This window comes from Loxodonta africana, chromosome 13, assembly GCF_030014295.1.
Source record: "Loxodonta africana isolate mLoxAfr1 chromosome 13, mLoxAfr1.hap2, whole genome shotgun sequence".
Taxonomy (NCBI): Eukaryota; Metazoa; Chordata; class Mammalia; order Proboscidea; family Elephantidae; genus Loxodonta; species Loxodonta africana.
Window position 1 is genome coordinate 41,728,598 of NC_087354.1, and position 18,803 is coordinate 41,747,400.

Genomic DNA, 18,803 nt, shown 5'->3' on the forward strand with positions numbered 1-18,803 from the left:
TAGGGCACCGGAATAACAGGGACAAGAAAAAGATGAGAAAAAAGTTTTGAAAGAATGACACATTATATATATGCACATATATGTATATATATTTATATATGTTATACATATATTTATATATGTTATATATATATATACACATATCTTATTGTTATTATTTTTAAAGCATAAAAGTATTCGTCACGGGAAAAATAAAACTTTGCTGACTTTCTTATTTTATGCTTTGTTTCTGTATCTTCCGAATTAGACGTCCACGACCATCATATTCTTTCCAGGGTTTAGGGCCTCTAAAGGAGCCCTCTGGGGTTCCTGTCTGGGGCTGAGGGCTAGCACGGAAAGCCCCCCATCAGATCCTGACAGCTGGGCCTCCATTCCCGGAAGCCCTCCCTTCTCCCTTCATTTGCATCTGATTAGCACCACTTCCAGCAGGCCGGCTCCCTGCCCCCTCCCTGGGTGGGGATGGGTGTGGGGATGCGCTCCCCATCCCCCACTGGGCCCACAGCTCCGCCTCTCTCCGCCCTACGCGCCGCAGCCTCTGGGAGGGTCCAGGCGGTCTCGGGCGTGTCCAGCCCGCCACACTCCCCACCCAGGCTCGGCCGGCTGGGCTCCCGCCGCGCGTTCCCATGGCAACGGGGTGAGAGCGCGGGTCGCGGCGCCTGCAGAGCAGCTCAGCGGCCGCCCATCTCCCCGCCCCGCCGCCCCGGAAGGATTGGTGATAGGCAGCGCCTCCATCTCCCGAGATGATCGGCGATAATTGGTTTATGGAAATGGCTGAGGGGAGAAGGCGAGCTCCCAGCTAGAAACCAACCTCCCTGCCAAGACTGCTCTCCGCCACCTGTCCTTCCGCCGCCACGGAAATGGAGTTGGGGGTGGGGAGGGCCGAGGAGCCGGGCTGGTGGAGACGCCCCTTTTGAGGCAAGCAAGTGCTTCACCTGTTGGTCTCCAGCATGGTTTCATTCCCCTTTCACCCTGGGGCGGGTGGGGGGGGGGGTGTTGCTATAGTAACTGGGTGTTTGCCTCAGTCACTCTCCGGACCCTTACGTTTGTGCTCAGGCCTATGCTGGGTGCATTGTTGGGGAAATGGAAGAGGACACCCAGGTTCTGTCCTTGGTGAGTCCAATCTGAGGGACAGAGGAAGAGCCCCAGGTCCTGCCCTCGGGGAGCAACCATCTGGCAGGTGCACATAAACTTTGTTTATATAAAGTAGGTCAGACCAGCGTTTCTGCTGTGGGGTTCCAGAGGAGGGAGAGGGCAGGCAGCTCTGGTGGCTGCCTGGAGGAGGATGCCTCATGAGCAAGGCTTTGAAGTCGGGATTTCAGCAGGTGGAGGTGAGGGGGCTTGGGCAGGTAGTTCTGGAAAGGAAGCTATGGGCAAAAGCCTGCAGGGAGGAACTGAATGGTGCTGGGATTGGTGGGGGAGACTTGGCTGCTAACCAAAATGTTGGCAGTTTGAATCTACCAGCCGCTCCTTGGAAACTCTATGGGGCAGTTCTCTTCTGTCCTACAGGGTCACTATGAGCTCAATGGCAATGGGTTTTTGGGTTGGAGGTGTGGGTAGTTTGGTGGGAGGCAGTGGTGGCTCCGGAATGTTTGTGGAAGGAGTTGAGGGACCACAAGGGGCCTATTGCATAGTGCTTTATAATAAAGACGAGCAAATGTCCAACATCCATATCAGGGAATGGCTGGATGGAGACTGTGCTGTCTAGATGCTCTTCTGGAAGATGTAAGGCCTATGAGGTGGGCAGCAGATAGGCCTTGGACACCAGGCTGTGAGAAGTGTGTACCCCAGACAGCAGCTGGGAGTGGAGGTTGGTGAGGAAGGTGCATCAAAAGACAGAACTAATGAAGCCCCTACTGCTGGGGATGTGATGGGGGGGTCAAGGAGGAGGATGACTATAAGGCCCCTACCCCAGGGTTGAGCATGGTAATTGCCCCAGCCTTCTCCTTCCTGTGACCATCATCCCTCACTGAGCTAAGTGTGGGCCTCTTCATACAAGGGCTCTGCCCTCCCCCCGATGTCAGAGTTGTGGCCAAGCTGAGATCAGTTGGTTGTGGGATCAAGGAGCAGCTCTCTGGATCTCTTGGTACCTTCACTTCTCCAGCCTGAAGGCCACATACAGCAGAAGGGGGACTGGGAGAATGAAGCAGCCTCCCATTTGCAGAGCCCACAGCCCCTGTGTGATTCCCCCCTGGTATCCTAGTCCCAGCCCTAAACCTTTGTGTGCTCTTATTCCAAATATCCATACCTGCTCTCTGTCACAGCCTTGCCCTGCCCCTGCTGTCACCAGTACTTACACTATCACATAGGGCCATGGCTCTGAGCCATCCTTGCAGGTGGGTAGGTTGATAGCTCCATGGAGAGTGACCACCATGGTCTCCTTATTAGAGGGGGACAGGTGGCTGATGGCAGACTCCATGTTCTGAGAGGTGTCCAGGGGCTCCTGTGGGTCCTCGGAGTCCTGTGGAGAGAACCAGGGCTGAGTGGCCTCTTCTGGTGTGGCCACCTCTGTTACCTGCCACCCTATGGCCTCCACTCCCCTCCAGTGGCTGTCTCCCCAAGTCACCCCCCACCCAGTCTGGAATTGCAGCAGCAGTTCCCTTTGACCTTGTCTTCTCCCTACCTCTGCCCCTCACCCCATATCTCTATCCCTCCCTGACCTTACTCCAAGTCCTGGACCCATCACCTCCTGCAGAATGAGGCAGCAGCCTCTTCCCTATGGGTCTTCTTACCTCCAGCCTGTCCCCCTCCGGGCCACCTCTCGTGGCTGTAGCCATCTTGGTCAGTCTAGAATACTGTCTTCTCTATCACTCCCCAGCTCAAGCATTTGCCATGCCTCCCTCTTGCTGCTTTCCTCTACAACCCTGCCAGGATGAGAACAGGCTATAGGAGCAGAAATGCCACCACTCCCCACCTGGCCTCCTTCTCCTTAAGACCAGACCACCTCACCTTTCAAGCCCATTCCTACCTCCAAGCCTTTGCTTTTGCAGGTACCCTGGCCTGAAATTCTGAAATACCACCTGCTTTTGAGGTCCTAGCAACTGGCCATCTTCAATATATCCTGTCACCTCACTTCAGTCCACCTGTCACCTCAGGTCCCACCTGTGTACAGCACTTTATAGTTTACAAAGCTTACCAGCATCCATGGGGTCACTCAATGCATTAATGGAGGTTAATGAATGTGTCAGTCCCAGATGCCACATCCAGCATCCACCTAGGGTGCTGTGTGGGCCAGCAAGGAAGGCGAGGTGACTGGCCATGCAGAGGACTCGAGTCTTAGGCCAGTTGTCCCAAACAGACACGCATGCAGGGGCTCAACAGCTGTGGATTCACAGCCTGAAATACCATGGTGATAAAAGCTGCTGAGAGGAGACAGAGGCCATAGCCAGCTGGGACTGTCAGGGAAGGCTTCTGGGAAGACCAGACCTTGAAGGTAGAGAGATGCCACAAGAACAGAGCCAGGGAGGATAAGCCAGAAAACAGAACACTGTGAGCCAACTCAGCAAAGTAGGAAGCAAGGGGATTTCTCAGGCCCAAGGAGGCTCAGTTTGACTTTGGATACAGTGGGGATTAAGGGAAGGTGCAGAGCTGGGGATGTGGGGTGCAGAAGGGGGTTTCTGGGGAATAACTCTAGCACTGCCAGCCCTGGGAAAGGAGCAGTAGACCTTCTCAGGTCAGAGAGGGGGCCCTGAGAGGGCCACTGGGGACTGACCCTTTTATCTGGAGAGCCTAGCCTATCAGACTCAGCATTCCAGGTCAGGCCCTAGTCAGGTGGGGATGTCTTCAGAGTGGGAAGGGCCCAAGGAGACCCTTGAGAACGATGTCCTATTACACAGAGGGGAAGAGTGGGACCCAAAGAAAAGTAGGGGCCTAGGTCCCTGTGAGGGCTTGGCCCTGGTGGCACCAGTGGAAGGCTGGGTCCCTGCTCAGTCTGACCAGCTCCTGAGGAGCACTGACTGTCTGGAGACTTGGGTTTAAACCAGCTCTGCCCATGTGATCCCTCACACTCTGAGGGTTGATTTCCCCAACTGGGCAGTGAGGGGTGGACCAGCCTGTCTGGAACCTGCCAAGGTTCTCTACACACTGTCAGCCCCCCACCCTGAGCTGGACTCCGTGCAGCCCCTTCTGGCTCCTGGAAGCCATCAGGGCAGAGGTAAAAGGGAAAGACCAAAGACTTGAACCCACTCAGCCCTGAGGGCTTTTGTGGACATTACTTCAATTCTCCCAACCATGGTGTGGGGTGACCACATATATGAACTCCATGCTACTCTGGATGCCCCCTCGGCAGCTCCCTTGGGAGGTAACTAGCTGAAGCCCAACTCTTGACTTCTCCCTTTCTCTATGTCTTAGTCAATGGCCGCTCCATTCTTCTAGTTGTTCAAGCTGCAGACTTGGAGTCCTCCTTGACTTCTCTGTCTCTCTCTCTCTCCCCCTCACATCCCATATCTAATCTGTCAGCACGTCCTGTCAGCTCCACCTTCAAGCCATATCTAGAATCTCCATTTCTTGCCATCTCCACAGCCACCCCTGGTCCAAGACCCCTAGCTTTCTGTCCTGGCCTCCTGATTGCTTTCCCTGTTTCCTTTCTTGCCCTCCCTCCCCCTTACCCCACCCCACACAGCAGCTGGAGTAATCTTTTCAAAACTTAAGTCAGACCAGTCACTCCTCTGCTCAAAATCTTGCCGTGGTCCCTGTTTTACTGTACAATGGCCCGTAAGGCCATATGCAACCTGGCCAGGCGAACCACCTCATCTCATCCATGCACCTCCTTGCCCACTCCGCTCCAGTCACACTGGCCTTGAGCTCACACACACCAAGCTCCCTTTGCCTAGCTGCTCTGGCTCCCAGTGTTCTTCCCCCAGATTCTGTCCCCCATTCCGTGGCCCCTGCCTAACAAGATGACTAATTGGGAGGTGAGGAAGCCCCTCCCCCAGAAGTGCCGGCACCACTGAGAAGACCCTCTCCTTCCTCTGACTGAGGGAGGCGCTCCCTCCCCCTCCCTCAGGACCCAGCAGAGGTGTCATCATCTGCAGAGGTGTTAATGAGAGCCACCCTTCCCTCCCTTCCCCCATTTCCGTGCAAGGGCGGGAAAGGGGTGGGGAGCAGGAGCAACTTCAGGGACCACTTCCTCCCCTCATAGGTCAGATTACTTTTTTCCCAGTGTTCTACCCTCACCCCATTCCTCCAACCAACCCCTCCCCCAACAAACCCTCCCCAGCAGGTTTGCTTTCCTGATTTAGTGGTATAGGAGTGAGGCTAGCAGCCTGGGGAGGGCAAGAGGCCTAGATGTTAGCCCAGATCTGCCCCCAACTCTGTGCTACCTCTGTGAGCCTCAGTATTTGGTCTTCCTGGTGCACAGTGCTTAAGAGCTACGGCTGCTAGCAAAAAGGTCAGCAGTTCAAATCCACTAGCCGCTCCTTGGAAACTCCATGGGGTACTTCTACTCCGTCCTATAGGGGTGCTATGAGTCAGAATTGACTCGACAGCAACGGGTTTTTGGTTTGGGTAGTTGGCATGTCTGAGATTCCTCCAGTGCAGCCAGGAGAGGTGACTAATGTCCCTCTTATTCCCAGATTCCCAGGAGCTCCCTAGGATGGCAGCCCTGGCCCCCTTGTTGCTGTGAGGGCTCAGGGCCTGTCATGAGCTCCCTAGGGCCACAGAAGTATGAACCCAGCATGGCAAAACCAGGAGTTGTGCCCCCTCCTGTGCTATATCCCCTGTGCCTCACCCTCAGGTACAACCTTCCAGGAAATAAGGCCTGCAGAGGGTTTGCCGAGAAAGGCTCCGGTTTCACTTGTGGGCATGAAGCCAGCTGCCAGGCCGGCGCCTCCTGGTGAGGCTTGCAGGCATGTGCTTGCTGGGCAGGCTGAGCCCAGGACCAGGGCCAAGTATGAGGCCCGGATGGGGAAAGGTAGTAGGCCAGGCCTTCCAACCTCTTTCCTTCCCCTGTCTGAAACGGAATCCCCCAGAGATATATATACCTGTGGCAGGACCAATGGGTGTCCCCAGTGCCTGGGTGCACTGGAGGAATTTATCAGTGGAAAGAAGGTGCATAGGCCGAGGTCATGTGGAGGGGAGTGAGCTGTGGGTGATCTGTGGGGTGCTATGAACACCGGGAAGGGAATTCACTCCTGCTGACTGTCTCCTCTGGGCCAGGAGTAGAGCTGGGTGCTTATATGGGATTTTCAGGCATACTCGTTAACCACCCAACACTGCTATTGTTGTTGTTGTTAGATATGCTGTCGAGTCAACTCCGACTCTTGGCCACCCCATGTGTGCCCCATGTATGGAGAGTACAGCGGCTCCATAGGGTTTTCAAGGCTGTGATCTTTCAGAAGCAGATTGCCAGGCCTGTCTTCTGAGGTACCTCTGGGAGGGTTTGAACTGCCAACTTTCAGCTAATAGTCAAGCGCTTAACCATTTTGTTTGTACTACCCAGGGATTCACCAATACTACTGAGGAAAAAAACAGAAAACCAAAACCCATTGCCATCTAGGGGATTCTGACTCATAGCTAGGGGACAGAAATCAGTAGCTAACTTTTCCTGGTGGGGCTCTGGCTGGTTCATCCACCTGAAGCCTCACAGCCAGTGGGTTCAGGGCTGGGTATGGGTACTGAATGCTGCCTGATCCCAAAGCACAGCACTCTCAACTACACCACCAGGACCTGGCATGTGGGCAGGTTCACAAGACGCTCGTTCCAATGCCTTACTCTCCTCACTGGCTGCCCAGCCCCCGAGAAGCCAGGATTAGCCAGCAGATGTCCAGGGGGATCCTGGACAGTCTGTCACACAGGGCATTTTTGGATGTGGGGAGTGGGAGAGTAGACCCAGCAGTGAGAGGGTTAATGGCCAATGAGATTCAGCTCCTTTGGGCAGAGGCTTAACTGGTTCTGATGGGGAAAGGGGTGTAAGGAGACAGGCTTCTCCATCCCCCACGTCCCCCCTTCTTGCCATCCCTCTGCCCCCCAGCAATCCAGGAGGCCGTGAGAGGCAAAGAAGCCCAGTCCCACCCTCCAGGCGGCTTCACCTGAAAGCCACACTCGGAGAAGCTCTGTCAGGGGCAGAGGACGGGGCACTGGGCTGGGGGCAGAGGGTTTGGCTGCCTCTGATCATCATTTGAACAGTGGGTCTGTTTCAGGGCTTTGAGCTAAAAATGGTCCCCACATTCCCTCTAGTTCCAGCATCTGAACTTGCCTGGGAGTTACCATATTTATAGTTAGAAGGGGAATGCACACTGAGCCCTGAGCTTTACATTCACTACGACCTTCCCGTGGGCCTTTTACAGGTAAGGGAACAGAATCCAAGTACACCTCTTGCCCCAGAGCACACAGCTTAGCTAATGCGGTTAGAGCTAGAACTGGAATTTTTGCTGCTAGGTGCCGCCTAGTGGATTTTGACTCATAGCAACCCCACGTGACAGAGTGGAGCTGCCCATAGGGTTTTCTAGGCTGTAATCGTCACAGGAGCAGATGCCCATATCTTTGTCCTGCAGAACCAGCGGATGGGTTTGAACCACCAACCTTTTGGTTAGCAGCTGAGCACCAGCAGGGCTCCTTATTGCCATCTGTGATGGCTAATGTTATGTGTCAACTTGGCTAGACCATGATTGTAATTATCCTCCATCTTTCGATTTGATGTAATTATCCTCCATTTTGTGATATTATATAATTATCCTCCATTTTATGTGTTGTGAATCCTAACCTAAGGTGTGTGGTGAGTCCCACCCTTACTCAAGAATCTGATGAGAGGGGTTTTCTTGGGGGTATGACCAATACACCGATGCTCTGGCAAGGCTCTGCTTTGCTCCAGATCCTGCATCTGGCTCGTCATCATCTGACCTCAGGTTCTTGGGACTTGGGCCAGCAGCCTGCCATCTGAGCTGCTAATATTGGGATTTGCCAGCTTCTGCAGCCCCATGGGCCAGCTGCCTGCCATATGATCTGCCGATTTTGGATTCATCAGCCCCTGCAACCACTTGAGTCAGGAGAAGCCTCCGGCTTGACACCTGACCCACAGATTTGGGACTTGCCAGCCTCCACAACTACGTGAGCCATTTCCTTGAGACAAACCCTTCTCTCTCCCTTTCTTTCTCCCTATCTATCTACTTATCTATCTATATGCTCCACTGGTTTTGCTTTTCTAGAGAACCCAGCCTAAGACATCATCTCTACCCTAACTCTGGTTCTTTGCATGTGGGGAGGTCCCTGGGTCATGACGTGTGCCCACTTGGGCTCCTACCGAAGTTCACGGTCCTTTTGGCAGTAGCGATAGAAGCTGTGGTATTTGGAGTAGGAGAGGCTTCTCAAAAGATGACACATAAGTCAAAAATCATAAAGGATTGATAGAGTCGGTTGCATTAAAAAATCCATACCAACTTCTATAACGGTCTGAAATTCACTGTAATACCAAAGGTGGGGGGAACTGGAAAAGATATTTGCTATATATATCAAAGGATTAATATTTCTAATACATGAAGAGGACTAAAATCTATAAATGTCACCAGGTGCAAATGTTAAGTGCTCAACTAAGGCTGATGGCTTGAACCCACCCCAAGGCACTTCAGAAGACAGGCCTGGCAATCTCCTTCCAAAAGGTCACAGCCTTGAAAACCCTAAGGAGCAGTTCTCCATAGTTCTGCTCTACACGTGTGGGGTCACCGTGAGATGGAATTGACTCATCAGCAACTAATAACACGAGGATTCACAAAAGAAGAAATACTAATCTATAATGCCATGTACACATTATGAACGTCCTGGTAGGAGATTCTACCCAGCTACTGAAAATGTTTCCCAGTGCTAGGAATCAAATCAAACCAATCTGCCTCCTCCTCAGGGCCCTAGACCTTGAAATCCAGGTTGGGTGGGCAGATGGGAATAGCGTCAGGGGCCAGCTGGCAGCTTAGGGCCCGCAGGCCAGGCTACCTGGTGCCTGGCCCTGAGTGTGTGACATTCCAAAAGGAAGCGCAAAGGGGGAAGGTGGAATAGGGTAAGATTGGGAACATTTAGTTGGGGCTGTAGGCAGACAACACTAGGAAGCGGAGACAAGTCAAGGGTAATAAACATGGAAACCACATTGGGGTCTAGGCACCCCTAGTTGTTTGGTTAGTGTAGCAATGACTTCTGTGGCTTTGCTCTGCTATCCTGTGGCCATGTGGCACGGTAAAGGGTATGGGCTTGGCCGTGCCAGTTAGCTGAAGTAAGGGAACCCTCACATTGAACTGTTTGAATGTCATTGCACTGGGATTTTAGTCCCCTCCTGACAGGGCCCTATCCCTCTGTCACAGCTATTTATTAAGCACCTATTATGTGCCAGGTGGAGCCCAGGAAGTGCAGTGGTTAAGAGCTCAGCTACTAACCAAAAGGTTGGCAGTTCAAATCCTCCAGCCACTCCTTGGAAACCTCACGGGATGGTTCTACTCTGTCCTATAGGGTTGCTATGAGCTGGAATGGATTCAACAGCAATGGGTTTTATGCGCTGGGTGGAGCCCGGGCGCTGAAAGCGGGTGAGCGCTTGGCTACTAAGCAAAAGGTTGGTGATCTGAATCCACCCAGAAGAATCTCAGAAGAAAGGCCTGGTGATTTACCTCCAAGTACGTAGATCGCCAGGCATTTCTTCCCAAAGATCATAGCCACTGAATACACTATGGACCTCAGCTCTACTCTGAAACACAAGTGGTCGCCGTGACTCAGAATCAACGTGCCGGCGACTGGTTTGATTTTTGGGTATGTGACAGGCACTGTTCTGAGTGCTGGGGACACAGCAGTGATCAGAACAGACACAGTCTCTGCGGTTGTGGTGTTCATACATCAGGAAGGTCAGAGCCAGTGCTGGGCAAGTGTGGCAGCAGCGGGCATCGGAACTGCCAGGATAGCAGCATGCGGTCTCCTGGGAGATCATGGAGGGTGATGATGAGCTATCACAGAGGGCTTTCTGGACAGCCCTGTGTGACTCAGCGACAAAAGGGCACAGCTCCATTTCCAGATGGGGAGCAGGGAGGAGGGTGCTATGCCCTAGACCAAACTGCATTTCTCTCTGGGTCAGAAAGAACCGGGTAAGTGTAGTCAGCATCAGCATGCACCCACCCCACTTCAGATCCCACCTAGCACAAGTGTATAGGACATCTAACCTGGAAGAGCCCCAGAGACCACCTACTGCTTATTTTACAGCTGTGAAAACTGAGGCCCAGAGAAGGAAAGCTTTTGTCATGATTTAAGAGCAAACAAAGCAAAGGACTTCAAAGGAGAGATGAGTTCCTGTAGGTGATCCATGCCCCCAGGCCTCACCTTTTTCTTTTTCCGTCCCATCCTCTCTGAGTCAGGAGTGTTTGGCCTTGTTTAACAGACTTGGGCACCAGTACCTGGTATTGGTGGATGATCGGGCATCAGTCCTGCCCAGAGAGCTGCCCTTAGTGCCTTGGGGTCTTTGGGGGTGGCGAGCAGTATGGAGTGTCAGTGTGATCTCAGGGGTGCCATACACCAGCTCTGGGGCTGGAGAGAAGAAAGGGGGAGGGGTGGGGCAGGGGTCTGTAGCTTTCTCAGCAGCGAAATGTTCTGTGGGTAGAGGTTCTATGGGGGGATCAGGGCCATGGCCAGTGGGGTGGGGGCCAGGAAATTGAGTCCTGATGCCCCCAAGATGAAAGCACAAGTGGCCCTATCTCTGCCCACGCTTGGGAAAGCAGAGGACTCTTCCACTCAGCTGGGTCACCTGGGCAACATTGTGTGACATCACAGGGCAGGGCAGAAGTGACACAGACACCTATTCGGGTGCAGTGGGGTGGATCCAGAAGCCTTTCTCCCTATTCCTGGAGCCGTGTCCTGCCTCCTGGATGGCAGTTAGTCCTCACCTTTCCTGCTCTTGGTACCTCAAGCAGCCCATCAGCCAAGATTCACGAACCACTCTTCACTGCTGGAAAGGAGGAGACCTAGGCACTACCCTCGAGCAGGTTACGATCTGGTTGGTAAAGCAGCCATTTCTGTTAAAGGATCTGCAGCCATCCTGACCTCTTGGGGGCTGTAGTCTTTCACTGGTTTAATAATAATAAACACAAATATAATAATAAACAAAACAAATTCAAGAGAATGGTTTCCTTTTGGGGAGTGGGAAGATGGGTAAAGAACAAAGATGTATATATGTCAGATAGCCTTCTATTTCTTAGAATGGATGGTCAGTTAATGGGTGTTCATTATGTTATTGAGAATAAATAACAAAGGATTAAAGAGGACCGTGTGTGGGTCAATGATGGCACTGGGTTATGAACCAAAGATTATGGTTAAATTCTGAGTTCCACAAAAAAATTATTATAAAGGTAGTTGTTTTTACTGAGCACTTACTATATGCTAAGCCTGGTTCTAAGTGCTTTTATGTCAGGGAGATGGCAGAATGAGGAGTGAGTGACTGGCCCTTAATTTGGGGTGATGACTGCTCCTTGGGGAGGTGAAGGACTCTTGCTTGAAGGATAAGCAAGAATCCTGGGCTAGAAAAGAAAGGATTTGGGATGCTGGATGGGGTTTGGAGGTGTTTGGGAGACCCCTGTGGCCTGCCTCATGATTCTGCCAGCTGTTTTGTGCCACATGTTGGGAGGTCTTTCTGTCTTCCTTGGTTTGGGACCCAAGCGCAAGCCTACACTGGCAGTAAGAGGTAGGAACTTATTGCTTTGGTAGGGTCTCCCAGCTTCTCCCCTCCATGCCCACTTCAGAGAGGAAGGCAGGGTTCTCCCCAGTTTAGAGACAGAAAAACTGAGGTCTCACCTTTGATTAGAACTGAAAGGACCAACCAAGGTCACCCAGACATTTGCGGATGGTAGGCAGGAGTCCCGCTCCTAGTTTTCTCCCCTCTAGGCCTGCCAAGAGCTGTATTACCAGGGCTCTGGGGCTAGGGATATTCCCAACAGTGGGTGGACTGGCTGAGAACCCACATTTTATCTCCTGGATTAACACTGTCACCTGTGGAACATGCAGCTTGCATGGACAGGCTCTTAGGCTAAGCTTAGGCCTGCTTAGAGCAGGAGGCTGGAGCAGCAGGGACAGGGAGCCAGCAAAGAGGCGCCCAGGGAGCAAACCTTAAGGAGGCACTCACTGTTAGGGTCATGCAAGTGCAGGATTGGCACCTAAGAGTGAGCGCCTCCTTAAATTTTGCACTCTAGCCACCTTGCTGCAGCCTTGCCTCACCTTGCCACCTGACTTCATAGTAGTCTTAGCCCTGCTGGCAGCTCCTCCCCACCAGCCTGCTCACCAGGGCTGCCCCAGGGCTCGGAGCTCTCACCCAGCAACCTGTCTCACTGAGCTTCCTGCTGCTGCAGCCCCTAGCCCTGTGGCCTTTCTGCCTACGAAGAAGATAATGCAATTGGACACTGGTTCCAGGCCGTCTGGCTCCGTGCTAGCAGGCCCTGCACACTCAGCAACCCCCGGAAGGAGCCCTCCCACCACCTCACTGGCTGGCTGCTCATCTCTCTGGGCCGAGGACCCCTGGGATACCCGCTCCCCCACCTACCCTAACCTTCCCCCCAGATCTGCTTCCTTCCTCCCTTCCCCAGCAAGAGGGACTTCAACTCAGCCTGCGGGCCTGGAGCGCCTTTCCGTTTAAGGGCAATATGAACACTGGTTACTATGCCTTCTTCATTCCTCTTACCCAGGAAAGGACCCGGATAGAGCTCCTTCTGCCGAGGGAAGTGAGCCAATTCTGCTCCCCAAATATCCCCTTCCCAGGGGCTCCAAGCTTTGATGACTCAGGGTGATTCCAGTGGGAGGGGAAGCAGGTAATGATTAATCTCAAGGCTAATAGGTAAGCCTGCTCCCCTGAGGTGGAGGCCTTGGCCACAGATGCAGAAAGAGGAGGGAGCACTTGAGGTAGCATCATTAGGCGGGGGGTCAGGGGTTAAATGCAGCCGTTACACTGCTCTGGAGGGGCAGGCTGCTGGGGTTGGGTCTTCAGCTGGCTCTTGGAGAAGGAGGGGCCGCCTGAGCCCTTGCATCCTCACCTGGCTTTGCACAGGGCTTGTTGGGCGGTAAGCCTGGCTTTGGGGAGGCAACCCTTCAGGCCTAGGTTGGCACTAACGACCCATGCAGTGGAGTCCCTGGGTGGTACAAATGTTTAACACTCTCGGCTGGTAACTGAAAGGTTGGAGGACCAAGTCCACCCAGAGGAAGAAAGGCCTGGTGATCTAATTCCAAAAACTCACCCATTGAAAACCCTATGGAGCACAGTTCTACTCTCACACACATGGGTCATCATGAGTCAGAGCTGACTTCACGGCAACTTTTTTTTTTTTTAACCTGTGCACATGTCCCGGGGAGGGGGTGTCTTCTTCATTGAAAACCCATTGCCGTCCAGTCAATTCTGACTCATAACGACCCTATAGGACAGAGTAGAACTGCCCCACTGGGCTTCCAAGGAGCGGCTGGTAGATTCGAACTGCCAACTTTTGGTTAGCTGCTAAGCTCTTAACCACTACGCCACCAGGGCTCCTAAGGTGTCTCCAAGAGCCCCCAAACCTGACCTTCCCTTCCCCAGGGCCTTCCTTACTTCTTAGTGCTCTCCCACACCCCTTGGCCTTCCAGCGTCACTCCCTCTGCATCTCTTTTGGGAGCCTGAATCAGGTTTCTGGGGAGGGGAAGGGATGGATAAGGTGGGAAGCTTAAGCAATGTGATTTTTTAGCAAATGGCAGCTCATAGCTGTGTGACCTTGAACAAGATACTAACCCTTTCTGAGCTTCAGTTCCCTTCCTTGTACAGTGAGGAAAACAGGGCTGTCAGGAGGACCAGATGAGAAATGCAGGTGAAGCACTTAGCACTGGGCCTGGCACTCAGTAAGTGCTCCATAAATGCTTTCTCTTTTCCCTGATAAACAGCCTTGGACTTGCCAGGTTCTCTCCAGCAGAAATGGGCCAGAGAGGTAAAATATCTGCAGGGGGAGTCTGAATGTCTCATGCAACACTCCGGTCTTCACACTCCACCCCAGACAGTCAGCCCCTCTCCCTTTTCCCCTACGGGCCCACTCCCACAGCTGCAATTTTCCCTGGGTAGCCCCCTCACCAAAAATGCCCCTGCCCTCCTACCTAAATCCAATTTACCCTTAGGGTCTAGCTCAAGACACTTCATCCAGGAAGCCTTCCTTGATTCCCTTCATCCTCTGCTCTGAACTAACACAGCTCGTTTGTCCATGGCAATGCCTGACAGTGTTTGCTGCTTTGTGACAGCTCTTAACATTGTGAGTTCACTCCTGGTATTTAACAAGCAGGAGCCCAGGGCATGGGACCTAGGCAAGTTCTCACCCCTTTCTTGGTTTTTATTTTGACATCTGTTAACTGAGACAGCTCCTCTGGAGGGCTTCTGGCCTCCATCTACTACTGTCTCCCCCTCAGCCTCAGCAGTGTACACAGCAGGTGTTGACTTGTTAGCTGAAGGAGGAAGACTCTCTGAGGGCCCCCTCCTCTGATGACAGCAGAGAATCAATGGGCTGCCTGGCCAGGACCTTCAGGGGCTGCTATGATGCTAAGGTCCCCAGTTTCTGCAGAGAGATTTGGGGGGTTGTCTCTGCTTTAAGAATTCCTGGTGGCATGGTGGTTAAGTGCTTGGCTGCTAAATGAAAGGTCGGTGGTTTGAACCCACCAGGCACTTCTTGGGAGAAAGATGGCAAATCTGCTCCCATAAAGATTTACAGCCTTTGGAAACCCTATGGAGCAGTTCTAATCTACCCTATAGGATTGCTATGAGTTGAAACTGAATGACAGCAACAGGTTTGGGTTTTTCTTTTTTCTTTTTGGCTCTGCCTTTTGCTTCAATTATGGCTCCACCGGACCCCTTGGGGGCCAGGTCACACTCTACTCCCCCAGGGGCTGGGCTGAGTTTGAGCTGGGGAGGGTACCCTCTAAGCTGCTCTCTCTGTGAATTTGCCCGTCCAGCCTGTCCTTCATCCTGTCCTCACTGTCTTTGGGAGAAAAGGTGGAAGTTTGCCCCATCTGTGAAGGATCCAGTCCTCTACACCAAAGAAGAAGCCCCAGGACAGGGTGGTGGGCTTCCCTAGCGAGAGTTCAAATGGATGAGCACGCCTTGCCTAAGAAAACCTGGAACGCATGGTGGAGTCTCCTCTCCTGTTCTCACCTATGGCGCGGGATATCTCCGGATCGTACCCCAGATCTGCTGTCCCTCTTCCCCACCATGCTCTGTGCCCAGAAGGCTGACCCGGAGAAACCCCATCGGTGGGCTGTGGATGGATTAGGCTATGGGAGGTGCTGGCAGGGATCTTAGCTCCCTCTCAACTGGTTCTCTGGGGTCAGCTGTATCCCTCTACCCTAGGCCCATCTTGTTTTTCCTAAGCCCCACCCACAACTTTGCATATAGTCTCTTTAAAACTCCCTTCCAATCACTGAACTTGAGTGCCTTCTTTTCCCTGCCAGGACTCCAACTGCTAGGTGAGCCAAAAAGGCAGGGTTCCCTGATGTCCCCACCATCATCATCACCGTGAGCACTTTTATCCTTACTGGCATTCAGTGAGCACTTGCTATATGTCAGGTGCTGTGCCAAGAACTTATCTGCACTGTCTCATTTAATCCTCACATTTGCCGACCCCACAAGAGTTATTGTTGGTGCCCCCTTTTAAAGATGAGGAAACAGATACTCTGAGAAATTAAACGGTTTTCCCCGTGCTGCACAGCTTGGAAGCAGCAGAGTTTAGATTTAAATCCAGGTCGGCTGACTTCAAAGCCACCATAACCAGTGAACCATACTGCCTTTTTCTTTCATTCTGGGGAAAGGAGTCGCATCTCTCCTTCCTTCACTCCTAAAACTAAGGCATTGTGAGGGAGGTCAAGTCCAGAGACAAAAAACACCCCACTACCTTTTGATTGAGACCATACAGATGGCTCTTGTGCAGCCCTCGACACTGGTGGTAAGGGGAGTGAGGTGGTGTGTCCTGGAGGCTCAGCTGGCACAGCTGGCCAGGTCCCTGGAAGCAAGGGCAGGAGCAGAGGTGTCTGGAGGACGCCATTTCTACCCAGCACACACGATGGCTGGGTTGTTGGACTGCAGAGGCCTGGCAGGGTCACCGCACCCCTGGTCTGTGCCTGGAGCAGTCATGGTAGGTGTTCCCAGTTCCAGCTAAGCCCATTGGATGCAGGCTGCCATCTTCAGGGGCTGCTGTCTCAGTGGGCTATGGTGGGATGCTGCGGTGGGATTCTGGAGGTGCTGAGGGGCTCTCCTTCTGACCTTCCCCTGTCCCCTTACTGTGCAGAGGTGACCCTTATCAGCTCAGTAAATGATCACTGGGCTAAATCTCTGTGCTTCCACAGAGCATACTTGATGGCCCTGACCTGTCTCTCTGTACTTTGTTCTCATGGGCTCTGGCCTCTGGGACTGACCAGCCTGGCTGAGAACAACCAAGTAGGCAAAAAAAGAAAAAACAAACAAAAACCGAACAAACATGGCAGCTTGGAATCAGACATGCCAGGCGCTGTAGCAAGCATTTGGGGAAGTCACCTGTCTCTTGGGAGCTCAGCTCCCCATCTGCAAAGCAGCGAGGCTGTGCTGAGGAGATGAGAGAAGGCTGCGGCCCTGGGGTGAGCCCTCCCGGACGTGTGTGCCATGTTGTGCCAATATGGAGCCCCTCGTGGCCCCAGCTTTGGCAACAGGGGACTTGGGGGTTACAGTCAAGGGGTGCAGTATTATTGGCTAGCACGGCTTCCACGCGCTTTGTGGGCATGTTTATCGACCCGTATCGAAGGAGCGCATTCAGCATTCGATAACCGGAGCTCTTGTTTGGGGCAGCCCAGGTCCTATCGTCATGTCATGAATCACTTTGCTAAAGATGCAACGTGGCTTTTTGGACATTTTTCTTTTGAAAAATCAATAGCTCATTAACAAGGGACTGTATAAAGGAATAAGCAATGAAGGCCACTAGTCCGTCCAGGGTAGGGGGGCGGAAGGGGATTCTGTGAAGGTGGAGTAGGGGGGCCATTCAGAGGGCAGAGAGGCCTAGGAGATATGCTCAACCAATTCCCAACAAATCTATGCCCCCTTACCCCAGCTCTTCCAACCCACAGATCTAATTAAGTCCCTCCTCTGCTTCAATTAACCCTTCAGGGGGGCCTCCTTGCTCTCAGGAGAGAGTCTAAATTTCTCAGGGGCCCCTGGCAGTGCTGCCCACCCCACCTCCTTAGCCTCATCTCACTCCGTCCCTGCCTCACACCCCACACTCCAGGTGCACTGCACACTGCGTCATCCCTGAGTTGGCCGTGGTCTCTCCAGACTCTGGCCCTCACATGGGCTGTTCCAGCTGCCTGGACTATCCTTCTCCCCCCAGCCACCCTGAGTTATTCATGGTGCTTCATCAAGACACACATGCCACAGCCTCCAGCAAATCTTCCCTGAAACTTCCCAGGGTGGGGAGATGGGAAAGTGGTCAGGTCCACAGCCCCTGGGCCTTACCCTGCCCTGACTCATGACCCATTACTGACTTTCCTAGGACAGGGTCTCCCCTGAGGGCAGGAATGGTGCCTGGTGCTCCCTGGGTCCCCAGGGCCCATCATGTTGTCTGGCAGAGTTGGAGGTAGGGGAGTACCTACTGAATAAGAGGAATGACATCAATGTTGGGTGCCTTCCTCCTCCCTACTAGTTCCTCACATGTCCCTAGTTTGGTACGGGACAGTGATGCCTGCTCCTGGTAGCCCTGGCTTCTCTAGAGTCCAAGCCCTCAGGGCCCTCTGCCCTCCTACTGGGATGTGAATAGTTGGTGTGTGTGAACCTCATGATAATTAACAGTTAATGATCACGTATTCTGTGCAGGGCAATGTCCTAAGTGCTTTACATACGTTAACTCAATTCTCACAGCAATATATGAAGCAGGTACTATTGTTATCCTCATGTTGTAGATAAGAAAATGGAGGCAGAGAAAGGGTAATAACTTGCCCAAGGTCACACAGCCAGGAGCAGAAGAGCCAGACTGGCTGGCTGCAGAGGCTGTGTTCTTCATAACTTTCCCTTACTGAGGTGCTTGTGGGGAGTCTGGGGGTAGGGGAGACAGCCCTGAGTGCCCCCACCCACTGCTCTGCAGCCAGGATGAGCCAGCAAGTATAAGGGGCTTCAGTTACAGGAAACTGCTTATTCAGGCCAAGCCCAGACCCTTCCATTCCCTCCCTCTCAGATTCCCTGCTCTACACCGGCAGCCCCTCGCCCCTGCCCCAGGGAGCAGAGCCTCTGGCCCTAATCTCATTTGAGGCCATGAAATCGCATTTGCAGCGTATTAATGTAGCACAGAGCCGGCCCTGCCCTGCCTGGCTCCACCAGGAGAGGAGCCTGGAAAGCAATCTTGTAGGGAGGCACCTCCCGGAACGCCCGTTGAAAAGCAATTATGCTTTAAGAGGAAGATTAAAATAATGTCTACACGGCCCCATGCCCACCCGCTGGCCTCTGCCAGGCTCCCAGGAGTCATTCGAGGGCTGGTTTCCTGCTGGGATGAGGGGTGAGAGGATAGACTCAGCCCTCCCCCCTCGCCCTGCCATGTTCCCCCAATGGCCTGGTCCCTCACCTTTCCCCTTCTACTCTGTACCTCCCCTGAGATCTCCAAGTTCCCTCTCTCAAGCTTTTGGGCCTTTGCCTAAGCTGTTCCCTCTTGGCTAGGATGCAACCCTTCAACTCTTGTCTATCCGGCAAGCTCCCATTCACCTGGCATAATATAATAATAAGAGCTAATGTTTTGTGAGCATTTACTATATGCTTTAAATTTACTGTATGTTCAATTCAATAATCCTGTTAGGCAAGTGTTATGAGTTGAATTGTGTCCCCCAGAAGGATATGTCTTATCCCCCTGGTA

At 52.8% G+C, this 18,803-nt stretch overlaps 1 protein-coding gene across 1 annotated transcript in view; it reads right to left on the bottom strand.

Annotated features, from left to right (window-relative positions):
* Positions 1–10,302, bottom strand: part of CCDC33 (coiled-coil domain containing 33) — a 104,814-nt gene extending 94,512 nt beyond the window's left edge. The window contains exons 1-2 of the mRNA XM_064267279.1: positions 10,282–10,302; positions 2,295–2,458 (exon numbers count right to left, since the gene is read on the bottom strand). Coding sequence (XP_064123349.1) covers positions 2,295–2,458; positions 10,282–10,302 — 185 coding nt within the window. The remainder of the gene's footprint in view (positions 1–2,294; positions 2,459–10,281) is intronic.
* Positions 10,303–18,803: the final 8,501 nt, after the last annotated feature.